This window comes from Ptychodera flava, chromosome 6 (assembly GCF_041260155.1).
Source record: "Ptychodera flava strain L36383 chromosome 6, AS_Pfla_20210202, whole genome shotgun sequence".
Classification (NCBI taxonomy): Eukaryota; Metazoa; Hemichordata; class Enteropneusta; family Ptychoderidae; genus Ptychodera; species Ptychodera flava.
Window position 1 is genome coordinate 4,224,949 of NC_091933.1, and position 25,248 is coordinate 4,250,196.

At 34.6% G+C, this 25,248-nt stretch overlaps 1 protein-coding gene across 2 annotated transcripts; it reads left to right on the top strand.

Moving 5' to 3' along the window:
- On the top strand, positions 1 to 25,248 carry LOC139134637 (uncharacterized). Of its 2 annotated transcripts, none has more exons than XM_070701586.1 (7): positions 1 to 116; positions 19,150 to 19,274; positions 19,605 to 19,674; positions 21,762 to 21,878; positions 22,498 to 22,686; positions 23,209 to 23,319; positions 24,041 to 25,248. In XM_070701586.1, the coding sequence occupies exons 2-7, from the start codon at positions 19,159 to 19,161 to the stop codon at positions 24,215 to 24,217; spliced, it is 780 nt and encodes a 259-aa protein (XP_070557687.1). In that variant the 5' UTR covers positions 1 to 116; positions 19,150 to 19,158; the 3' UTR covers positions 24,218 to 25,248. The 2 variants fall into 2 exon arrangements, with proteins under 2 accessions (XP_070557687.1, XP_070557686.1); XM_070701585.1 differs by lacking the exon at positions 1 to 116 and adding an exon at positions 1,168 to 1,387.

Genomic DNA, 25,248 nt, shown 5'->3' on the forward strand with positions numbered 1-25,248 from the left:
TTTACATCCATGGTATTAGCCCTGGCGTACCGTGCTGTGTGTTCCCGGCGTTACACGGCCTCCCTCCACCACCGGCCGCATAACCCCGGAGTATAACGCCGGGAATACACAGCACGGTAAGCAGGGCTACCATGGTATAAGCTAATATGCGTGTCGCCGATCCCCTACTGTTCAATTTTGCCTCTTCCCTATACCATGTATACGGTGGCACTGTTAGTCGACAAGGTTTACAGCGAAAACGGAGTCAGCGTGGACTCTCGCTTGTGCTGCGCGACAAAATAAACGCAGCCACTGACGTTTTTGATAGACAAAACACACAGACAATGTAGCAAATGTCATGAAATCTCCTTCTATTGAAAAGGCATGCTGCGATACCAGGACTTACTTTTTGAACGTGTTGATTTCGTCATGGATGTGTGAGACAAATATTGCCATGTCTTGAACAAAAAATTTAAAAAATCTAAATTTCAATATTATCGATGATTTTATCCCATTCACAAACTGGAGCAAAGGTTTTCGGTCTTTAGGAAGAACAACTGACGCTAAAAACGGATAGCGTCTATGGAAAAACACACTACGGACCCTCGTAGTACGGATAGTCTAGGGGGGGGCAGAGGTGTCGGTCAAACAGTCGATGGTGTGCTCGCTGTCGACGGAATTTCATTTGGACGTTTATAATAGACGTACGGTGATGAAAGTGGCATCGAATAATATAGATAAGGTGTATACATGTACTGGCATTTCGATGGCAGCAATCTATATTGAGCTGCTTGATGCGGTGTTTGTTCGGTTGATGCTGTCCCAGTTTCGCTGAAACTGAAACTACCATCTCGATTGACCAAGGAAGTTTGTGTAGATGCAGACGCAGGAAACATGATACAGCGCCGTTCAAGCTCTTTCTGTACATAATTTACCGTATTTTTGGTTTTATTCTCAACTCGTCATGAGGAACTTTTTGTAACAATAAGAATACAAATTGAATCTTTTGTTTGATTTGTGGATTCATTGAATAGGCGGTGTGCCTTTGATGACGTTCAGTTTGGGCGTTCTGTCTGCAAAAAACGTCTGTATCTGCGTTTATTTTGTTGCGCCGAACAACAGAGAGTCCACGCTGACTCCGTTTTCGCTGTAATACTGTCTGCTGTTTGCTGATTCTGTCTTCATGAGTGATTGACCCGTACCCGTGCCCTCTGCCCCATCAGTCTCGGTGTGCACAACAGCATTCAGCATGGACTCCGAAAAGATTCCCGTCATCGACTTCAGTTCATACTGTCGGATCTCTGGAGACTCATCTGAAACTCGGCTTCGCCTTGTCGATGAAGTTCATCAGGCGTTGACAACGATAGGTTTTATATACCTCAAAAATCATGGGATTGCGTCAGATCACGTGAGCTGACCGCAGGCATTAGCCAATTTTCTATTTTACTTTTACGCCATAATAGTTTTCAGCTTTTTACGTCGCCGTTCACCTGCACCCTGGATGACCCGCATGGATGTAAAAAAATAGATGCCATGTTTTTACATCCATGCCTGCAGACACTCGAGTCGAGTCCGAGCTAAAGTCGCTTGTGGTTCGATGCACGGCGAAAACCGATGTACACACGGCCTTCGCCGTGTTTTATATAAAGTTCCATTAGCTGTATCTTCCAGCAATTTTTCCGTTAGTTTTGATTGAAATGATCGCTGGCTCATGTTGAATAACCTGTCAAATAACAGCGAATCGCATGTTATTCGGAAACATTACGTGCCCTACAACTAAATAACATGTGATTTTACACGAAAATTTCAATTTTTGTCCGGACAGAAATACAACTCTGTTGACACACGGATTGCAACGTAGGCATTCTTCTGCACCTGCGCTAGCCATTTACAGCAATTTCAAAATAAATATTCATTACTTATGCCCGGTAATTACGTCGTAGTCCATTGTCCGAGCACGTTGCGTAGCCAGATGTCTGGCAATCCACGACGCAATGTTGTTTTGATCCCGCGATAAACGTGAACTTGTACATCTGGCGTGATCGCGGCGTCACCATATCTGGGTTCTCTCCAGCACGCTGAATATGCCAGACGTCAACAAACGAGCTCGGAAGGGCAACACGTTTGAAACAAAAATTAGCAGTTTTATGTGGCTATAACATCACTAATCATGTTTGTTTCTTCGTAAAACAACATTTTGCAACAAATATGAGCCTCCAACATGGAATTTTACGAGGTAAAAAACGGTCAAAAGTTACAAATAATGGCCCTTTAAATAATAACACACGCCAGCAAGGGCAAGATCACGATTTGTTGCCCGCCCAAGGATGGTGCTCATGACGGTAATATTGATGATGCCCGAGCCGAAGGCGAGGGTATCATCAATATTACCGTCATGAGCACCAGCCCGAGGGCTTGCAACAAATCGTGATCTTGCCCGTACTAGCGTGTGTTATTAATTTTATTACACCGAACAAACACTTGTTTTCGAAACTTTGCTCAGAATGCAGTCAAGTGTCGATCGAGACTCGCCACAGTGAAACGTTCGATTTGTTCCTCGATCGCAATGCTACATGAAGTTGAATTAACGTCTAAACGAAGACAGTGTTGTTCAAGCTTTTCTCGTTTAATGTCCTACACGTGTACTTCAGGTCTAGCTAATTTCTTGTACCTTTTCAAAAGCCATTGCTTCACAGAAATACCAAGCAAATGTACGCGATGATGTGTGGTACGCGCAGAAAGGACGCGCGGTATTCCAGAACGTGGTAGCGGGCTATATCACTGCACGCGACAGGGCTATATCAGCGCACGCGACAGGGCTGTATCACCTGTGCCCAGGAATGGAAGTTTACAAAAAAAGTACAAAAAGCACGATTAGAAGCAGGGGGAAAGCATAGTGTGCGCATGCGTGTACGGGCATCCTCGTACGCGGATGTCATTTCAAAGATGAACGTGCTTCTTGACATACTTGTTTTGTACCTTTAGAAGCACAATCAGTAAATATCAGTAAATATAGGAAAATGCATGTTAAACTCATTTTTAATGCTGTCAGTTTCTATTAAGGTAAACGTAGAATGCCTACATTTTCTACATAACAACATCTCTCCCCCTCCCTCTATGACATGCTTCTTGAGCGATATATTTTGTATCTTTAGAAGCACTCAATCAGAAAATATGGGAATATTGCATGCCAAACTCATTTTTAATGCTGTCAATTTATATTAAGGTAAACGTAAAATGTCTACTTTTAAACATAACAATGTCTCTCACTCTCTCCACACCATCCCCCACCCCTTATCTAATTATGATGTGCTTCTTGAGATGTATACTTTTTGTCCTTAGAAGCACTCAATCAGAAAGTATAGCAAAATTGCATTGTTTTTGAAAATTATTTAATTTCTTTGTAGTGAAAGTTTGAATGCCTAGTGTGGATCACTAACATGTAATGCTTCTTGAGATACATATTTTTTACTCTTAGAAGCACACCGAAAAAAGATAGGAAAATCGCATCAATTACACCCTATTATGTTAAATTCAGTCATTCTGTAATAGTTAGAATGCCTAAGTGTGGATCACAGTTTAAACAAAAAACTTTTTCCTCCCTCTGTTATGGCTCTTGCTTCTTGAGATACATATTTTGTACCATTAGAATCACAATGAGAAAAATTAGGAAAATTGCATGTTAAAACTAATTTTTAAGCAATCATGCCATTTTGTGTTCAGTTAAAATTAATATGCATATTTTAGGTCACAGTTTAAACCAAAATCCCTCCCCTGTGTGATGCCTTGTGCTTGTTGAGATATATATTTGGTACTCTAAAAAGCACAATGAGAAAAAAATATGAAATTTGAATATTAAAACCAATTCTGTCGACAATATGTCTTTTCCTGCCTAGTTAAATTTAAAATGTCTAAAGTGTGTGTCACTTTTTAAACATAAATATCTCACCTAGCTACCCTCTATGAATACATGTGCTTCTTGAGATATATATTTGCACTCTAAGAAGCACAAGAGACAAATATACAGAACATTGAATGTTAAAACAAGTTTTATAGACAAAATGATGTCTTGTGCTTCTTGAGATATATATTTTGTACACTGTTTAGTTAAATTTAGAATGCCTAAAGTGTGGTACTCTTTTGAAACATAAAGATCTCATAAAAGATATAGATATATATGTATATATTATATATATATACTTCTTGTTTAGTTCAAGATCAATAGAGTGCTCAATACTAGAGTAGAGCTAAATACACAACTGAGTTGATCAGGATAATCTAAAATATTACATTTCCACTACAAATTTGTTTCGATCACAGCCACCGATGAGTGTAGGCGGCTCTGCAGCCTATACGAAACAAATTTGTAGTGGAAATGTAATATTTTAGATTATACCTGATCAACTCAGTTGTGTATATATTATATATATATATATATATATATATATATATATATATATATATATATATATATATATATATATATATATATATATATATATATATATAGAGAGAGAGAGAGAGAGAGAGAGAGAGAGAGAGAGAGAGAGAGAGAGAGAGAGAGAGAGAGAGATAGATATAGATAGATAGATAGATAGATATATATTGTTCTCTAAGAAGCACAAAGAGAAAAATATACAGAACATTGAATGTTTAAACCAATTTTATAGACAGTATGATGTCTTGTGCTTCTTGAGATATATATTTTGTACTCTGTTTAGTTAAATTTAGAATGCCTAAAGTGTGGTACTCTTTTGAAACATAAAGATCTCATAAAGATATATATATATATATATATATATATATATATATATATATATATATATATATATATATATATATATATATATATATATATATATATGTATATATATATATATATATATTGTTCTCTAAGAAGCACAAAGAGAAAAATATACAGAACATTGAATGTTTAAACCAATTTATAGACAGTATGATGTCTTGTGCTTCTTGAGATATATATTTGTACTCTGTTTAGTTAAATTTAGAATGCCTAAAGTGTGGGTCTCTTTTGAAACATAAAGATCTCTCCTAGCAACCTTCTATAATTACATGTGCTTCTTGAGATACATTTTTGGACTCTAGAAGCACAATGACACAAACACAGAACAGTGAATGTTAAAAGAATATTATGCGTTAAGTGTGTGTAACTTTTTAAACATAAAAATCTTTCCTAGCTCCTGCTCTTTTATGATAATTACATCTACTTCTTGAGATATATATATATATATATTTTACTCTTTGAATCACAATTAGAAAGATATACATAATATTTAAATGTTAAAACAAATTTTTTTGATTAGTTAAATTAAGAATGCTAAAGTGTGGGTCACATCCCTTCTTAACTATTAAAATTTCCGCTAGGCCCCATTATTAATACATGTGCTTCTTGAGATATATATTTTGTACTCTTTGAATATTAAAACCAATTTGTAGACAATATGTCTTTTTCTGCTTTTTTACATTTAAAATACCTAAAGTGTGGGTCACCATTTAACCATAAAGATCTCTCCTAACCCTCTATAATTACATGTGCTTCTTGAGATATATCTTTTGTACTCTAAGAAGCACAATAAGAAAAATATACAGAATATTTAACGTTTAAACAAACGTTGTAGACTATTTGATGTCTTTTTCGCCCAAGTTAAATTTAGAATGCCTAAAGTGTGGGTCACATTTTGATCATAAAGATCTCTCCTAGCTCCCCTCTATAATTACATGTGCTTCTTGAGATATATTTTATACTGTAAGAAGCACAATGAGAAAAGATAGGACAATTGCATGTTGAAACTAATTTTTTTAGAAAATACAATGTCTTTTTCTGCTTAGTTAAATTTAGAATGCCTAAAAGTATGGGTCACCATTTAACCATAAAGATATCTCCTAGCTACCTTCTATAATTACATGTGCTTCTTGAGATACATTTTTTGTACTCTAAGAAGCACAATTAGAAAAATATACAGAACAGTGAATGTTAAAACCAATTTTTTAGACAAAATGATGTCTTTTTCTGCTTATTTAAATTTACAATGCCTAAAGTGTGGGTCATAGTTCAAACCTAGAAACCTCCTCCCCTGTATGATGTCTTGTGCTTCTTGAGATACGTATTTTGTACTCTAAGAAGCACCAAGAGACAAATATACAGAACATTGAATGTTAAAACCAATTTTGTAGACATTATGATGTCTTGTGCTTCTTGAGATATATATTTTGTACTATAAGAAACACAATGAGAAAAAGATAGGAAAATTGAATATCAAAACCAATTTTGTAGACAATATGATATCTTGTGCTTCTTGAGATACATATTTTGTACTCTATGAAGCACAATGAGACAAATATACAGAACATTGAATGTTAAAACCAAGTTTGTATGCAATATGATGTCCTTTACCATTTAGTTAAAGCAAAATTCTTTAGTGTTGGGTCACAGTTTAAACGAAAAATCCCTCCCCTGTATAATGTGTAACTGTGCTTCTCGTGGTTTTTTTGTAACTCTTAGAAGCACAATGAAAAAAAGAAAATTCTATGAGCTTTAAACCCAACATTTTTCTCAAATTATGTCATTTTATAGTACGTAAACATATCCGGGATACTATATTACTTTTGTGGGTGCAGTACAAACATAAGAATATATGTCTTCTCTTCTCTATTATCACTTGTGCTTCTTGAGATACATAATTTGCACTCAGAAACACAGAAAGAAAGTAGAAAAGTGCATGGCCAAACCTGTTAGAAGCACACTGTAAAAAGACATGAAAATAAAGAAATTTCATCATTGTAACGTAATTCATTGATTAAATTCTTTCATGTTTTATGAAGCAATTGTGACTTATCTTCTATAGACCAATTTTATTAATTAAACAAACACTTTTTCCTGTTGAATTATGACTGGTGCTTCTTGCGAGACATATTTTGTGTCCTCAGAAGCACATTATAAAAAACATGAAAATATAAGAAATTGAATATTTTACCGTAAGCTTGTCGATGAAATTATTCACGTTCTATAAAGCAATAGTGATTTATCTTCCACAGACCAATTTTAATAATTCAAAAAAAACACACTTTCCTATTGAATTATGACTGGTGTTCTTGCGAGACATATTTTGTATCCTTAGAAGCACACTATTAAAAACATGAAATATAAAGAAATTGCACCAATTTTAACGTAACTCGTTGATGGAATTATTCACGTTTATTAAGCAATAGTGACTTATCTTCCTACCGACCAATTTTAATTGAAAAAAAAACACTTTCCTTTATATTATGACTGTGCTTCTTGCGATACATATTTTGTATCCTTAGAAGCACACTGTTAAAAAACATGAAAATATAAAGAACTTGCACCATTTTAACGTAACTCATTGATTAAATTCTTTCAAAGTTTATTAAGCAATTGTGACTTATCTTCTACCGACCACTTTTAATTGAAAAAAAAAACTTTTTCCTTTATATTATGACTGGTGCTTCTTGCGAGACATATTTTGTGTCCTTAGAAGCACATTGTGTTAAAAGACATGAAAATCAAGAAATTGCACCATTTTAACGTAACCCAATAATGAAATTCTTTCATATTTAACTAAGCGATTGTGACTTATGTTGTTCAGACCGATTTTATTCGGTAAAAACACTTCTCCGTTTATATTCTGACTTGTGATTCCTGCGAGACATATTATATATCCTGAAAAGCACACTGTTAAAAGACATGAAAATATAGAAGTTGCACCATTTTATGGTAGCTCTTTGATGAAATCCTTCCACAGCATCGTGATTTATCTTCTACAGACCTCCTTTTATTCAAAAAATCCCTCTTCTTATTATAATTCCGTGTATCTGAGGACCAATCTTCGGTTTAAAAATTACCTTCATGTGTATCAAATAACAACCATTGTTTGATGTTGAAACATAGCAATATTCTGCTGGTTATCATCGCGTCTTTAAACACATCTTGAAGATTTTTAAGCGCTAATTTCGAGGTTTATGACAGGTAAGTATAAAGTGAACAAAAGACAATCCATCTGTTAATATATTCAAAATTTTTGACTTAATTACAAAAATCTGATAGTGTAAAAATGTGGCAATTAGTAAACATTGAATGTATATTCTCTCTTGTTTTTGCTTTTCTGGTGATGACAAGTATTTCAGTCATTTCTTGGAATGTGAATGGATGTCACGCTCTTTATAACGGACAACTTTCTGTCTTAACTAAAGTGTAACCATTGCGCTGACTTTAATTTTCTACAAGAAACCAATCTTCTACAATGGCAAATCAGGCACATTGGAAAGTTGTTGGCGTGCGCCTATTTACTTCTTTTATGGAACGAGCAATTTTGCTGGTGTTGCGGTGCTGTTTCCGCGAAACAAAAATGTTGATGTTGTTTCTGTCAAAAGTATCATTCAAGGTCGTTTACTGCATTTGCATGTTAAAATGGATGATACTCCTATCATTTGCTCAATGTTTTTGTTCCTACCAATGGAGATGGTCGTTGCATTTCTTTCAAAGGCTTCGTACAGATTCATGAAATATGACTAAAACTTACCCATACCCCAAGTTTAACATCGCAAATTACAGTGGATCGCAAATTCTACCAATTATTTGCTAGACATAATAAGAAATGCAATGCTTTGTATGAAATCTGTTTTAATTGCTACAGAAACATACCAGAAATATAAAATTGACTTTTAATAGAAAAAAATATTTGGATTGTATAGCTGTAATAGCCATATTTTGAAGAGTAATGCATTATCACAGTTCTGCAGACTGGCACCTTTTTTCAAATTGTTAAATTATTCTTGTGAGTCATCTAATGAGCTTAACCTGGCTTGTTTAGTATTAGAAAGGCAATTTATTAGTCTTCAAAATGACATATTGTAATGTTCAATATTGTCTATCTTTGTTTCTGAAATAAGACAAACATTTACCCGATACCCTAAAGTTTGTATCGGAAATTACTGTTACAGCTAATCTCAAATTTTACCAAAGTTTTACTTAGATATATTACAAAGACAATACTTCGTATGAAATTTGCTTTATTTGCTGCAGGGAAATGTCATAAATATATCAAGACTTTTAATAGCAAAAAAATTGCCATACTTTTGCTACACATGATACAAAAGGCAACGTTTATATAAAATCTGATTTGTTTGTTTGTTTCAAAAGTATGTCACAAATATGAAATAAACTTTTAATGGGAAGATAATATGATTTAGTAGCCATTTTGATCATTTTGGTAGGGCACCCAGATATGGCACATGTATGTGTTTCAGCAAATTTGCCGTGATACGTGGGTACCCTTCCAAATATGATCCAAATGGCTACTAAATCATATCATATTCCTGTTAAAACTTATTTCATATTTGTGAAATAATCGTAATCATACCAATCCATAATCCGATAACACTAGGTCAAAATTCGTAATACACAAGTTATAAAACATAGACTCTTGACAGAACAGAGCAGATAGTAAAGTACCCGTACACACTCATGTAACTCTCATTCTAGGGCTGAATTAGGTAAATCTGGACTCATTGCTCAATTGAATTCCTTATAATCAAAATTCACTCCTGTATAAGCAAGCCAACAGATTTTGCAGACAACATATTGCTTTTTTCTTTCCTTTTTATCCTTTCTGTCGTTATTCACGTAAATAACTGACGCTAACATTCCGTTCAGAACTGTACATATATTTCACTGTTATATTAAGCTGGCAAAACTGCGTTGCTGCACTAAAAGTCAAACCACAGAACTGTTGCTATACAAAAATACTAAAACAACACTACTGTGCATTAATCTCTGCGTGCATTGCTATGTCGTTTTCATGTTTTTGCGCATTCTTGTTGGTTAAGAGTAAAAAAGTGAGGAGAAATTTAAAAACCGCGTCACCGCATCATTTTTGCAATATGTCTAGTATGGGAAACAAATTTGTAACAATTTACGCTAAACGGAAAAAATAATTGAAGAAAAGAAAATTGAGTACGAGACAATGTGATTACAAATCGATCTATAGATATATCTATCCATCTATCTGATGACGAATTTATCGATCGATAAATCGATCTATCGATTAATTGATCTATTTTTCTATCGAATTGATAGATCCTTCGTTCTATCGATCGATCTGCCCATCAATTTATCTATCGATCAATTGATCGATCGACCGACCATCTATCAAACATCAATATATAGATCGATCGATCTATCGATTGAGTGATCGATTTATCTAGCGATACATTGATCGACCTATCTATCTATCTATCCATCTATCTATCTATCTAATATCTATCTATCTATAAATCGATCGATCTATCGCTCCCAATGAATCACTGAATCAGATGTTATCAGTTAATTGATACAGTATTGGTTGTTTTGATGCAGTATTGGTTGACTTTTCTACGTTATCAGTTGATTTAATCCGTTGTTGGTTCATTGATACGTTATCGGTAAATTTGTTGATACGTTATCGGTTAGGAAAAATTACTACGTTATCGGGTTTGATACGTTATTGGTTAGTAACAAAGTTATCGGTTTTAACAAGGCTTCTGAAAAATACAGGTTTGTTATCAATCCGGGGGGGTGCATGTAGCCCCTCTAGCCCACGGCACATAAACTATACTTTCAACTAATGCTCATGATATAAATACTCTTGTTACTCGTAAAACCGAATTTAGGGTTAAAATATTGGTTTTCTGTTTACAAGCTTGCCAGCAAAAATTATCTATCGTAAGTCTCTCGGGTCTTTTGGTTGGCCCTTGGCGTGGGCGTACTGATCACCTGCTTGAATTTTTTTGGAATAGTATTGGTCTCACGGTCCTTGGTACTTATTTGGGTAACAGTAGTGAGTATTAAAAAAACTGGATTGACTGTGTTAATAATGGCGGGATAGATATGCTCCAGCTATGCCATTCCAAGGCCGCGTCATGTAATAATCCCTTGCTGTAACCAAACTCTTCCATCTTTTGATTTGCCTCTGTCCTCCTGCTTTTATCATCGATGAAATTCAACATAATTTCTTGATTTCCTCTGGCAAGGAAAACTTTGGGTATCAAATCAATCAGTTTTTGCTCCATTGAAGTTAGGAGGGCAAAAGCTTATCGATATCTTTTCACGTTTGAAAGCTTTTAGGTGAAAATATCTTCAAAAAAATGTGTATTTAGGTCTGGATAATCCTTCATTTTTTTTCGCTGTTACACCTCTCAACTTTTTATAGTCAGTTTTCAGTATGTTTCAGGATGTCTACCTAGATTTTATCTTTAGCTTTTGAAAATTAAAATGGTCTGTAGAAGATTAGTCACAATATTAATGACTTCATAAACCATGAAAGAATTTCGTCGATAAGTCACAATTGCTTCAAAAAACGTGAAATAATTTCATCAATAAGTTACGGTAAAATGGTGCAATTTCTTTATATTTTCATGTTTTTAATAGTGTGCTTCTAAGGACACTAAATATGTCTTGCAAGAAGCACCAGTCATAATTCAATAGGAAAAAGTGGGGGTTTTTTTTGAATGATTAAAATCGGTGTGTAGAAGATAAGTCAAATTGCTTCATATAACATGAAATAATTTCATCACTAAGTTATGGTAGAATGGTGTAATTTCTTTGTATTTTCCTGTTTTTAATAGTGTGCTTCTAAGGACACAAAATATGTCTTGCAAGAAGCACCAGTCATAATTCAATAGGAAAAGTGGGTTTTGTTTTTTTTTTTTTTAAATGATTAAAATTGGTGTGTAGAAGATAAGTCAAATTGCTTCATAAAACGTAAAATAATTTCATCACTAAGTTATGGTAGAATGGTGTAATTTCTTTGTATTTTCCTGTTTTTAACAGTGTGCTTCTAAGGATACAAAATATGTCTGGCAAGAAGTACCAGTCATAATATCAAAGGAAAAAGTTTTTTTTTCAATTGAAAGTGGTCGGTAGAAGATAAGTCACAATTGCTTCATAAAACATGAAATAATTGCATCAATAAGTTATGGTAAAATGGTTCAATTTCTTAATATTTTCATGTTTTTAATAGTGTGCTTCTAAGGACACAAAATATGTTTTTGCAAGAAGCACAAATTGGAAGATAAAAGGAAAAAGTGCTTTTTTTTTTTTAAATAAAAGATGGTCAGTAGAAGATAAGTCACAATCGCTTAATAAAATATGAAAGAAATTCATCAGTAAGTTAAGTTAAAATGGTGTAATTTATTTATATTTTCATGTTTTTCATAGTGTGCTTCTTAGGATACAAAATATGTCTCGCAAAAAGCACCAGTCATAATATCAAAGGAATAGGTTTTTTTTTTCAATTGAAAGTGGTCAGTAGAAGATAAGTCACAATTGTTCATAAAACATGAAATAATTTCTTCACTAAGTTATGGTAAAATGGTTCAATTTCTTAATATTTTCATGTTTTTAATAGTTGCTTCTAAGGACACAAAATATGTTTTTGCAAGAAGCACAAATTGGAATATAAAAAGAAAAAGTTTTTTTAAATTAAAGATGGTCAGTAGAAGATAAGTCACAATCGCTTAATAAAATATGAAAGAAATTCATCAGTAAGTTAAGTTAAAATGGTGTAATTTATTTATATTTTCATGTTTTTCATAGTGTGCTTCTAAGGACACAAATATGTCTTGCAAGAAGCACCAGTTATAATATCACAGGAAAAAGTTTTTTTTTCAATTGAAAGTGGTCGGTAGAAGGTAAGTCACAATTGCTTAATAAACTTGAAAGAATTTAATCAATGAGTTACGTTAAAACGGTGCAATATCTTTATATTTTCATGTTTTTAACAATGTGCTTCTAAGGATACAAAATATGTCTCGCAAGAAGCACAAGTCATAATTCAATAGGAAAAAGTGGGGGGTTTTTTTGAATGATTAAAATCGGTGTGTAGAAGATAAGTGAAATTGCTTCATATAACATGAAATAATTTCATCACTAAGTTATGGTAGAATGGTGTAATTTCTTTGTATTTTCCTGTTTTTAATAGTGTGCTTCTAAGGACATAAAATATGTCTTGCAAGAAGCACCAGTCATAATTCAATAGGAAAAAGTGGGTTTTGTTTTTTTTGTTTTTTAAATGATTAAATTGGTGTGTAGAAGATAAGTCAAATTGCTTCATATAAAGTGAAATAATTTCATCACTAAGTTATGGTAGAATGGTGTAATTTCTTTATATTTTCCCGTTTTCAACAGTGTGCTTCTAAGGACACAAAATATGTCTTGCAAGAAGCATCAGTCATAATTCAATAGGAAAAGTGGGTTTTGTTTTGTCTTTTGAATGATTAAAATCAGTTTGTAGAAGATAAGTCGAATTGCTTCATATAACGTGAAATAATTTCATCACTTAGTTATGTTAAAATGGTGTAATTTCTTTATATTTTCCTGTTTTTAATAGTGTGCTTCTAAGGACACAAAATATGTCTTGCAAGAAGCACCAGTCATAATTCAATAGGAAAGTGTGGTTTTTATTTGAATTATTAAAATTGGTCTGTGGAAGATAAGTCACAATATCTTCATAAAACATGAAATAATTTCATCAATAAGTTACGGTAAAATGATGCAATTTCTTTATATTTTCATGTTTTTAACAATGTACTTCTAAGGATACAAAATATGTCTCGCAAGAAGCACCAGTCATAATATCAAAGGAAAAATTTTTTTTCAATTGAAAGTGGTCGGTAGAAGATAAGTCGCAATTCCTTCATACAAACATGAAATAATTTCATCAATAAGTTATGGTAAAATGGTTCAATTTCTTAATATTTTCATGTTTTAATTGTGTGCTTCTAAGGACACAAAATATGTTTTGCAAGAAGCACAAATTGGAAGATAAAAGGAAAAAGTGTTTTTTTTTTTTATAAAAAGATGGTCAGTAGAAGATAAGTCACAATCGCTTAATAAAATATGAAAGAAATTCATCAGTAAGTTAAGTTAAAATGGTGTAATTTATTTATATTTTCATGTTTTTCATAGTGTGCTTCTTAGGATACAAAATATGTCTCGCAAAAAGCACCAGTCATAATATCAAAGGAATAGGTTTTTTTTTTCAATTGAAAGTGGTCGGTAGAAGATAAGTCACAATTGTTCATAAACTGAAATAATTTCTTCACTAAGTTATGGTAAAATGGTTCAATTTCTTAATATTTTTCATGTTTTTAATAGTGTGCTTCTAAGGACACAAAATATGTTTTTGCAAGAAGCACAAATTGGAATATAAAAAGAAAAAGTTTTTTTAGAAGATAAGTCACAATCGCTTAATAAAATATGAAAGAAATTCATCAGTAAGTTAAGTTAAAATGGTGTAATTTATTTATATTTTCATGTTTTTCATAGTGTGCTTCTAAGGACACAAATATGTCTTGCAAGAAGCACCAGTTATAATATCAAAGGAAAAAGTTTTTTTTTCAATTGAAAGTGGTCGGTAGAAGGTAAGTCACAATTGCTTAATAAACTGTGAAAGAATTTAATCAATGAGTTACGTTAAAACGGTGCAATATCTTTATATTTTCATGTTTTTTAACAATGTGCTTCTAAGGATACAAAATATGTCTCGCAAGAAGCACAAGTCATAATTCAATAGGAAAGTGTGGTTTTTTATTTGAATCATTAAAATTGTTCTTTGGAAGATAAGTCACAATTGCTTCATAAAACATGAAATAATTTGATCAATAAGTTACGGTAAAAATGGTGCAAATTCTTTATGTTTTCATGTTTTTAATAGTGTGCTTCTGAGGAAACAAAACATGTCTTGCAAGAAGCACCAGCCATAACATCAAAGGAAATTTTTTTTATTCAATTGAAAGTGGTCTTCGTAGAAGATAAGTAACAATTGCTTCATAAAACGTGAAATAATTTCATCAATAAGTTACGTAAAATGGTGCAATTTCTTTATATTTTCATGTTTTTTAACAATGTGCTTCTAAGGATACAAAATATGTCTCGCAAGAAGCACAAATAGGAAGATATAAGAAAAAGTGTGTTTTTTTTATTACAGATGGTCAGTAGAAGATAAGTCACAATTGTTTCATAAAACGTGAAATAAATTCATCAGTAAGTTAAGTTAAAATAGTGCAATTTCTTTATATTTTCATGTTTTTAATTGTGTGCTTCTTAGGCACAAAATATGTCTCGCAAGGAGCACCAGTCATAATTTAATGGGGAAAAAAAAGGGGTTTTGAGTAAAGTGGTTAAAATGGTGCAATTTCTTTATTTTCATGGCTTTTTACAGTGTGCTTCTAAGGATACGAAATATGTCTCGCAAGAAGCACCAGTCGTATATGGAAACAGAGAGCAGGACGATACGATCACATGTGGATTTCACTACGATTGTGGTTCTAGAGGTACAAAACAAGTATCTCAAGAAGCACGTTGCTTTGATCTTTCAAATGACATCCGCGTACGAGGATGCACGCATGCGCACACTTTGCTGCTTCTAATCATGCTTTTTGTATTTTCTTTGTAAGCTTCCATTCCTCCCTGTGCCATGTTCTATCACTTTTTGTTCTATATCACGTGAGTGAGGCTCAGCCAATCACAGTACCTGAATAATACGTGAGGTGTAATAAATAGGCTTAACACTATCTACTGTTGATTGACCAATCAGAGTGCTCAATTCAGGGTGTTTTATTTACTCATAAAGCCTTGGTCACCAAATTCTAAAAACGAATGACAGCGCCGTAGTAAAGTACTGTCCAATCACAAGTGAACATGTCATATTCTGTAGACATCTGGTACATTTTAATATTCAAATTTGGTAACACAGCGGAAACCAGCTGCAACACAAAATCTGCTGTGCCCTAGGGCACATATATAATGTGCCCTAGGGCATTTATAGGATGTTCCATTACATTGGAAGGCTATTTCACAAATAAAGTTTTAATTCATTATCCTAAACATGTTACATTGACAAAGGGGACGGTTGACGTAAACACATTGAAAACGAAAATATATCAGTTAGGGGCGATAGTTTTAAGTCGGATAAAACCCTCGTACTCGGGCTCTTCTGGTGTATAAAGTCCAACCCTACGATAAAATGTCTCGGCCTGCGGCCTCGACATTTTATCATTGGGTTGGACTTTATATACCAGAAGAGCCCTCGTACTTGGGCTTTATCCTATACTAGATGCGTGTTCTGTGCGTACAGCGACCTTTGTCGTACGATTGAACCGTACACAAAGCAACTCGGCTCTGAGCACCTTTGGGTTAACAAAAAATGATTTCTGTCGATGCAGTACTACTTTGCAGCGTATACAAGCACTTACCCGTCACGCACGACAGCCAGAGGATAGGGCGCTTTCGATTTAATCGGGGCGGGGAGGAAATAGGGTTGTCCCATAGGCGCTCCTTAGCTGGGTAGTCTGCTAAGTAGATCGATTTTCGGATCGATCTATCGTGAGTATTTAGGTTGCAGTGACGGGCATATCGACTACGGGATCAATAGATCGATCCGAAAATCGATGTACTTAGCAGACTACCCAGCTAAAGAGCGCCTGTGGGTTGTCCACCATGTTAAACGTAACGATATCCTGCTCACTTCCCCTTTCCAAACTTAGAACCCCATTTTCAAATTTAAAAAACGTAAGCCTCCCTCCCCACTCACTCCATATTTGAAAGTGTGCACGACCTTGATAGCAGTGCAAACCTCGTCATATAAAATATCAGTCTTATAACTTATGTAGATAGGCATTCATTTATTTGCTGGATTGTCTGTTTATGTGTGAAACTTACAAATTCCAACTCCCTTTGATCACAGTCACTGCATCACATGCTTTACCATGATTTCCAAAATGTGCACACTCCACCTCGGCTCATATCACTTGAGAAGTTTAAGTACCTGTTATTGTCACAATTTGCAGATAAAATGCTTTCTGAATCACTTTCACAGTTCAACATCTATCTACCTACCTACCTACCTATCTACCTACCTACCTACCTAAAAGTATCTATCTATCTATCTATCTATCTATCTATCTATCTATCTATCTATCTATCTATCTGTCTTATATTTTAAAACTTTATGGTGCTATAAAAAGCACATTGCTAGTGTTTTCTCTACATGTTCATTGAAAGTGGCACGTTGTGCCCTATCATCAAAATCAGGGGGCAGACTTGACATTTTAGGGGGCAGTGTTGATGTAGATTTAACCTTGAAGTTCCTAGGAAGCGCTTCCCCAATATCATTATGATCGTTGCCCAGTTTAGTTGCGTCGTCTATGGTGTCCAATCCATGCCAAAATTACTACTTTGATTTTACAACTTGACATGCAACTCCGTTTTCTATTTCACTACTCAACATGCTATTCCACTACTCCGTATCCTATTCCACAACTGTGTATGCTATTCCATTTTCTATTTCACAATTCAACATGCTCTTTCGAATTTCATTTCACAACACAACATGCCATTGCAAATCCTATTTCACTACTCAACATGCTATTCCACTACTCCGTATCCTATTCCACAACTGTGTATGCTATTCCATTTTCTATTTCACAATTGTCTATGTTGCATGCAGCATCCGTACTATATCAACATCATGATGTTTGTCAGCTTTTGATGTGATAGGCTGCTTTCCATCTTCTCTGTCGATTTGTCAGTGTCACCAAAAGCTTTCTCCGATTCAGAATTTGACGTATTTGTTCCCTTGAACACGATTTGGTCCGAACTTTGGGGTTTAAATCAATGAAAATATGAGGTGATCAAACTATTGTGTTTCATTGCGATCAAGATCGATCCTCACTGCAGCGTGCTTGCACGAAGCTTGAATTTTCCACAATACCGTCACTGACATAGTGTTTCAAGTTCTGCTTTAAAACTCTACCACTATCAAAACATGAGCATTGCACTAGTATCCATTGAGACTGAACAGCAACTACGTCGTTAGCTGTTCTTACACTTCATGTCATGGCTGTTGCGTACACTCCATGTCATGCACGTCACCAAAGCCGGGTGACAGGCGATATTTTGTCTTTTCCGAAGGAGTATTATGACTAGAAAAAACAGCAAATTCACAGGTCACTTACGTATTATACTATGCGCCTGGATCACCCTCATGGACGTCTTTGCATGCTGTGTTCTGTGCACAATTACCGCGCTATCAGTGACTTTTTCAGGGCAGACAATGGTTGGCTCAAAATGCGCGATTTGCACAATTGTGCAGTTGAGAGAAAACAAAGGGTACACCTTCAAGTGCTTAAACCATTTTAGGAACAAAATAATTTTAAGCATGTCTTTAAACTTTGAACGTCAGCTCTACACGTTATACAAACAACAATCATTGTTTTTGCGAAACGTAAAGCTGATGTTCAAAGTTTAGAGACATACTTAAAATTATTTTGTTAAAATGTACTTGAAGGTGTACCCTTTATTTGCTGTCGTTGATGCGTCATTCATGGTGCACATATTTATGTCGTAAACTAAGGGCATGTTGTGTCTTGTGGGTCAGCTATAGAATTTCCCTTATGATTGGTGTGAAAAGCTTCATACTAGCTGCAAATAACACATTGACAATTTTTGTTAACTTAGCGAATGTAAACTTTGACCCGTAGTCTCAGTTTGCAAAATATGACACCCCCCCCCTCAGACAAGTCTGTAAAATTAAGGAAAATTGCCCGACCAAGTTCTGCCAACAGATCGTCCTCATATCAACTGAAAGCTCCCTTGCAATGGGAACGCAGTCTCTATTGGTAATCGACGTTTATAGCTGATGATTGAATTGAAGAATGGTTATTTGTTGTTGTTAATATTGATTAATGAAATTCTTCTCTCTATCAAATGATTAATGAATTGATTAATTCATTCATTTATACATTCAGTTGTTGCTACAATTTGGCGATATTTCAAAGTGGTATGACACCGTGACTGATGAAATCAAAACACAACTCCCATACTGACGACACTTAATGATGCTTCTCGAACTATAATCACAAAGTTTGTAGGGGCATGGTGGGACAAACATGTGACAGTACCACTTCTTCAACGTTGCCATAAACTGTATCATAGTTGCTGGTATGTGCTCAGGAACAACATGATTGAGCATTATTAGTGACAGTCCATTATATATTGATGTTCACGTTTGTAGTCGTTTAACAATATTTGACCAAATCATAAAACTGTTTATGTATATATGCATGCTGAGTGTTGACACTTCCTCTTTGCAGATTGAGAAGATGTTCAAAGTATCACGGAAATTCTTCTCTCTATCAAATGATATCAAAATGAAGTATGCTGCGGATGTGGCCCAGCGAGAAAATGATCATGGCTTTGTTCAGACTGAAGGTGAAAGGTTAGAAACACTTTGCTGAAATCATTCCTGTGAAGTTAGATTTCTTTCTCAGGTCCAGTACATTTAAAGAGTTCACAAAGAGTTAGCTGTGGAAACACAGCTATCTGTGACATACATAACCCAATGCCTGAGGAGATTACAACAACTTGTATTGCCTGACACAGAGTAGAGGACCGTGCACCCTGCTATGTCTATTTCAATTTTATATACATTCATAAAAGTATGTAAATTCTAATTTCTATGTTCATCTTTCTTAATTCTATATTTATGTTTTATGTATTATTTATTTATTTTTCCACTTGTGCATTTATTAATTTATTATATTTTTAGGGTTGACACCAGCATTCCACATGGAGATCTTAAAGAAAGTTTTAATTATGTTAACAGTGACAAGCAGAAGGTGAGTTGCAGAGCTTTACTTGACTCTTGAAATGTCTTAATCAACGTTATGAGCATTTCACCCCTGTTTTCATGTATAATGGTTCGCCCATTGTCAGTGAAACAATGGGAATGGAACAAATTCTTGTAGTTAACGTGTTGAACCTTTAGGGACTGTTCAGAATTTACTTCCAGGGGGAGGCTGGTGGATTGTCTATTTTCTGGGTGATTTTTTCCCATGCCCCCCTAGTAAATTATGGAAAAAATCTATGCCCGCCCCCTCATCTTTCCTGTTTTTTTCCATGGCCCCCAAATATATACATGCATGTTTACACACTAAGACATATCCAGGAACTGTAGTGGACATTTAATCGATGATAAACATTTCATGGTTATGTGACTATAAAAAGAATGATTTGCAGGGACTGCAAGTGGCACACCTTTGGTAAGGCTAGCAATAAACATATCTGGTTGTAAATTTCTGAAGAAAAGTTAATTACTAAATATGAGTACTTCTTTTGTTATGTCTCACTGATACATATGATGCACACAAAGACAAGCACAGAAGTCAGTTGGAAATGGTGAACAGAAAATCAGCGGAGCAGATAATTGGCAAAGTGATATCTATCTTGAAGTTTAATGGTACATCATTTGCAGGTATCCAGATATTTCTTGAAAGTGAGATGTACATACATACATTTTCATTTGATGATGCTGAATAACTTGCAGACTCATGGTGAAAGTTTTAAACATTAGGAATTAAAATTGGCGAAAGCCAACTTGGTTTTTACTTTTCTCCTTTCTTCTTATATGGTTGCCATAAAACCAAGTAGCTGCCACTGAAAGCAACAATGCTGAGGAATATTTTAGAACATTTTTGAACAAAACACCTTATCCATAACATGAATTCATATGTTATTCTGCTCTGCATGTAACTAGAAGCAACATTAGTTGGGTGTCTTCAAATTGCGGTGAAATTTTGATATTTATATTTTTGGGGCAATTTTCCCCATTTTTAGTATGCATGTTCCCAGGGGTAAAATTAGTATGTTCACTCTGGCCTGCCACATTGAACCACATGTGAGTCAAATGTCATTTACACTATGTTTTTTCATCCTCATCCTTCCAGCTACAACTAATGTGATCTCTAGAAAAAATGACTATATTCTTGGTATTGGGTAGTCCCCCACCTTAAAAAGACATTTGCTGTAACTTTTAGCATTTGTTCAATGTTCATCTCTGTGTATCAGCATTTGTTTGTTATTCTATCCCTACATAGAACACCCAGTGCTGTATTTAGCAACATACCAGTATGAACATAAATGACCATTGTTATTGTTGACAAATGAATTCTAGTCTGGACTTGATCTGAGATCTCCTTTCAACAATAACGACGCCGACTGTTCACTGTGTGATCTGTGTGGACATGCTAAATACTGGACATTTCATGATACTTGAGGGAGGACAACATGATACTTCATTAGTTGCATAAAACAAACCACTCTGAACATTACCAAATTTTGCAGCTAAAGGAGTTTAACTAAACATGTTGAGTTTATCTGTCACCCAGGTAGCGTCTATGGTTCTCTTTTGTAGAGATCAGAAATTCTGGGCAAATGTTGAATTGATGTTTGTTTCCTTGGCCCCTCCTAAAAGTTTGAGGTATTTTTGTTTGGCCCCCCCCCTAATTTTCCTTTGGGAAAGTGGGTGGCCCCCTCCCCGAAAATCCTTCACCCCCTGGAAGTAAATTCTGAACAGTCCCTTAGGGAATACCGGCTCAACCCTTAATTTCACCATCACGGTTGCATGGCCGAAACCCATGCATGAACTGTCGTCACTCAGGTGATTTATACAGTCAGATCTAGTTCATGTCGCCCAATTTCTTGCCTTTGACAATGTCTCCTTTCATGTAGAAGTATAATGGACAACATTCCATCTGTTATTTGTGATGCCATACAGTTTTAAAGATAATCTAACAAAGAGAAACTACACCACCCTTTAACTGCATTGGTTTGGCCCAGGCTAAGGTGTACTAGCTGTTACCAAGTTACAAAGGTTACAAAGGGATATTTGGGCTGATGGAGGGATTTTTCCTTTTTCGTCGTGAAGACGATGCCTGATGAAGAGCTACCAGAATTCAGAGAGATATTGCTTGACTTCTACAAACAATGTACAGAACTGAGTTTAAAGATCTTGGACATCATGGGACAGGGCCTTTATATGGATGTAAGTTTAGAGTCATTAATCACTGTTAGATAATCAAAGACCAGTACTTTTATTCCATGAGACAACTCCCCAAATCATATTAAAATACATTTCAACTTAGCTAGACTGTATGTGTGTAATTAACATTGATATTGTTGATGCTAAATTTTTTAATCCAATTCATTTGTCAACAATAACATTACACCTTACTTTACTTTTGTAAGACCAATACACGGTATTCAAAATACTCAAGGGAGACAGGGACAAAAATTTTCTAAAACAAAGACAATATTGTTTCACTGTTCGTCTTGTTGGCTACCCGAAGTAACATCAGTTATAGGAAAAAAGCTCATGGAATCCCAATGTCATACCAGTACATATAGACATGCGTTCTATTTCTGTTTTTACTCACAAATTCCCTCACTAGTCCAGGAGCTTGATTTCATACATCATCTTCAGCATTCTGCATGGCAACTTTGATTCCTCCGAGGTTTCAATTTTCAACCATACCAGAATCCTGTGATGGTTTGTGTTAGATAGTTGTTGGTAAACAGAATAATTAGGACAGTAAAAATGAGCAAGAACTTATGGATAGGTGACAGATTACTTCATGAAATTTATTAAAATTTGATATGTTCAGGATCCGGGTTTATTTCTGAAAACCCATACTGGTATGGATGGAGGTGATAATGACACAACACTCAGAACTCTTTATTATCCATCGATTCCTGAAAACCTTGCCATAAAAGAAGGACAGCAGAGATGTGGAATTCACACAGACTATGGCTCTCTTACACTTCTATTTCAAGATACAACTGGAGGCCTTGAAGTAAGTTGAACTGTTTGTGGAACTGTGGACTTCTCATTTCATTGATAAGGGAGCTGCGTGGAGGTTATCTTGTATTCAAAGTTGACATGGGGTTCACAACAAAGCTGTGCGCTGACAACTGGAACAGCCCAGGCACTAATTTATAATTAGTGAGAGAAAAGTGTACATCATACTGAATAGAATTATACATTCATGGAATGTATATTTTTCGTTCAGACATGAAAGAAATCATATGATATGTTGTGATATTCTTTCATAAATTCATATTGTCAATTAACCCATTTATTGAATACACAAAAACTAGAAAATAAGAGCAAAATAAGTAGAGATAGTCTAATACACATACTTCTGAATTAAACAGCAATTTTATTGACAGTTCTTTAACCCTTTTCACAAGTTTTACATGTATTTGCATATTTTGTGAATCAACACGTAATTAGAATATTGTTGCCGCTGTTTTTAAAACCAAGTTTTAATTTCTATAACCTAACGGTGTTTTTGTGTTTGTACAATGTTACCAAGGTAATGAACAGGTCTGGGGAATGGGTTTCTGCCACACCCATTGAAAACACAGTACTGGTCAACATCGGTGACTTGATGCAAAGGTGGACAAGTGATACACTGAAATCTACGGTCAGTAAATCCTTGAAATTCACCATCTCCTATTTCACTCTCTGTTCACTGTACCCATCTTTCTATTGAAGTCTCATAATTATGATGAAAACGCCAAAGTCAGGAGGTATGTAGCAATATGACATGCAACAAATTTATCAAAGCATCATCGATTGATTGATTGATTGATTGATTGATTGCTCATGACAAAATGCAAGAACAGAGTGCATGATGTAAACTTTTCCCACAATGCATTTAGTGAATACAGCACTTTCTAACTTGAACTGTTTCAACAAATATGCATCATAAATGGTGTTGTAACGGATCACAGATGGAGGTTTTTATGGAATTTGGCATTGCACATGCGTCATGTGTCACTGCTGACAGAGCTCCAAACAAACTTTGTCCTCTTGTGCTTGTTTGTTAATCTCTTATTATGTGACTTATATAGTTTCAGTAATAAAACCTGTCAATAACAAATTGGCTGTTTCTGTAAGCGTTATTTAAATGTTTCATCACACAGGAAATTTTTTGAGTTTCTATCTAAGTGTGATATCATTATGAATTATTGGCCCTTTAGGCAACGTCATCTGTATTATTGGCCCCTTTGGTAAGTTTATCTCTATTATCAGCTCCTGTTCATCTTGATTATTGGCCCCTTTTTCAACTTCATCTGTATTTGGTAATGAATCTGATCTTGGATGTACCTGTCCTACTAATCTTGTTTGATTGCATTTTTCAGAAACATCGCGTTCTGATGCCAAAGACCAAAGAGACAAAAAGCAAAGAGAGACAGTCTTTAGTATTCTTTGTGTTTCCCGACAGAGAAACTGTGGTGAAATGTACAGATAACAGCGACAAGTATCCACCAATCAAATCAATGGATTACCTTAAGCAACTATTAGCTGCTACATACTAGACTGATGCAATCACAGTGATTTACCAAACAGATATGGCTCTCAACATTGGTAACGCTGACACTGTACTACATTTGGTTGAAATTAAAGTCTAAGAAATCAGTCAAGTATAAGAGTTCAGGGTCACTCTTAATTGTCTCTTTCTTATTCACTTTAATTTCAAAGATTACAAACATAAAAATCGATTAAAATGGATGGGAAATTGAAATGGATGGCAGCATCTTCGTCCCTTAGTTTCAAAATTTATATGACTAATTTCTGACTCAATACAAATTTACAATGTAACAAGAAATCCACAAGTCCCATTATCAGACTGTGACCGACATGTTCACATTCAATGCAGCTGTCTACTGCAATAGCCTGTATCATTTTCATTCAAAAAGTGAAGTTCATGTTGTCAACAAGTGTTTACACTCTCAAACTCCTTGAACCTAGACTACTGTTCTTTGCTGTGCTTTCAAGTCATCATTGTCATCATATACTTTGGAGAAGTACAAGTAGAAGTCACTACATGTAATGTTTATGTTACAGCCAAACACCCCATGTTTGCTGAAACAGATTTTTAACTTTCCTCTGATTTCAAAAATTACATGACAATTGTATTCGAAATGTTTGTCCTAATAATACTCAGATCATAAGATTCATATCAGAATTGTACTTTTATGGACATTTATCATTGTCTATGGTTTGATAAGTATGGTTACTAAAATCAGAGCAAATTGTAACAATTTCCAAATGTATTGTGATACAAGCACAGCTGACAAAGACAGCCTTCAAATTTATTCATTTATTCATTAATATTATTTGAGTGATACATTTCAGTCTTGAAAAATTCTAAAAAAAAGTGAATGAAAGGTTTCAGGATCTGTGTGTCATATTCTATAAACTTGCCATGAACTTTAAGCTTACATTTGTATATGTCATTTTTACATTTCACCTTGACAATATTAGATAAAGTTCCCTGTAAAATACAGACTTTCCTCCGAGTATTCTCATGTAGTTTTCATATACTATGTAATAAAACAATGGTCGG

What these genes read in the sequence shown, in the direction of transcription:
- LOC139134637 (XM_070701585.1), top strand. Translation starts at nt 1,229, where the DNA reads ATGGACTCCGAAAAGATTCCCGTCATCGACTTCAGTTCATACTGTCGG. An exon ending in TTAACAGTGACAAGCAGAAG is followed by an intron (nt 19,675 to 21,761) that starts GTGAGTTGCAGA and finishes TTCGTCGTGAAG; the next exon opens with ACGATGCCTGATGAAGAGCT. An exon ending in ATACAACTGGAGGCCTTGAA is followed by an intron (nt 22,687 to 23,208) that starts GTAAGTTGAACT and finishes AATGTTACCAAG; the next exon opens with GTAATGAACAGGTCTGGGGA.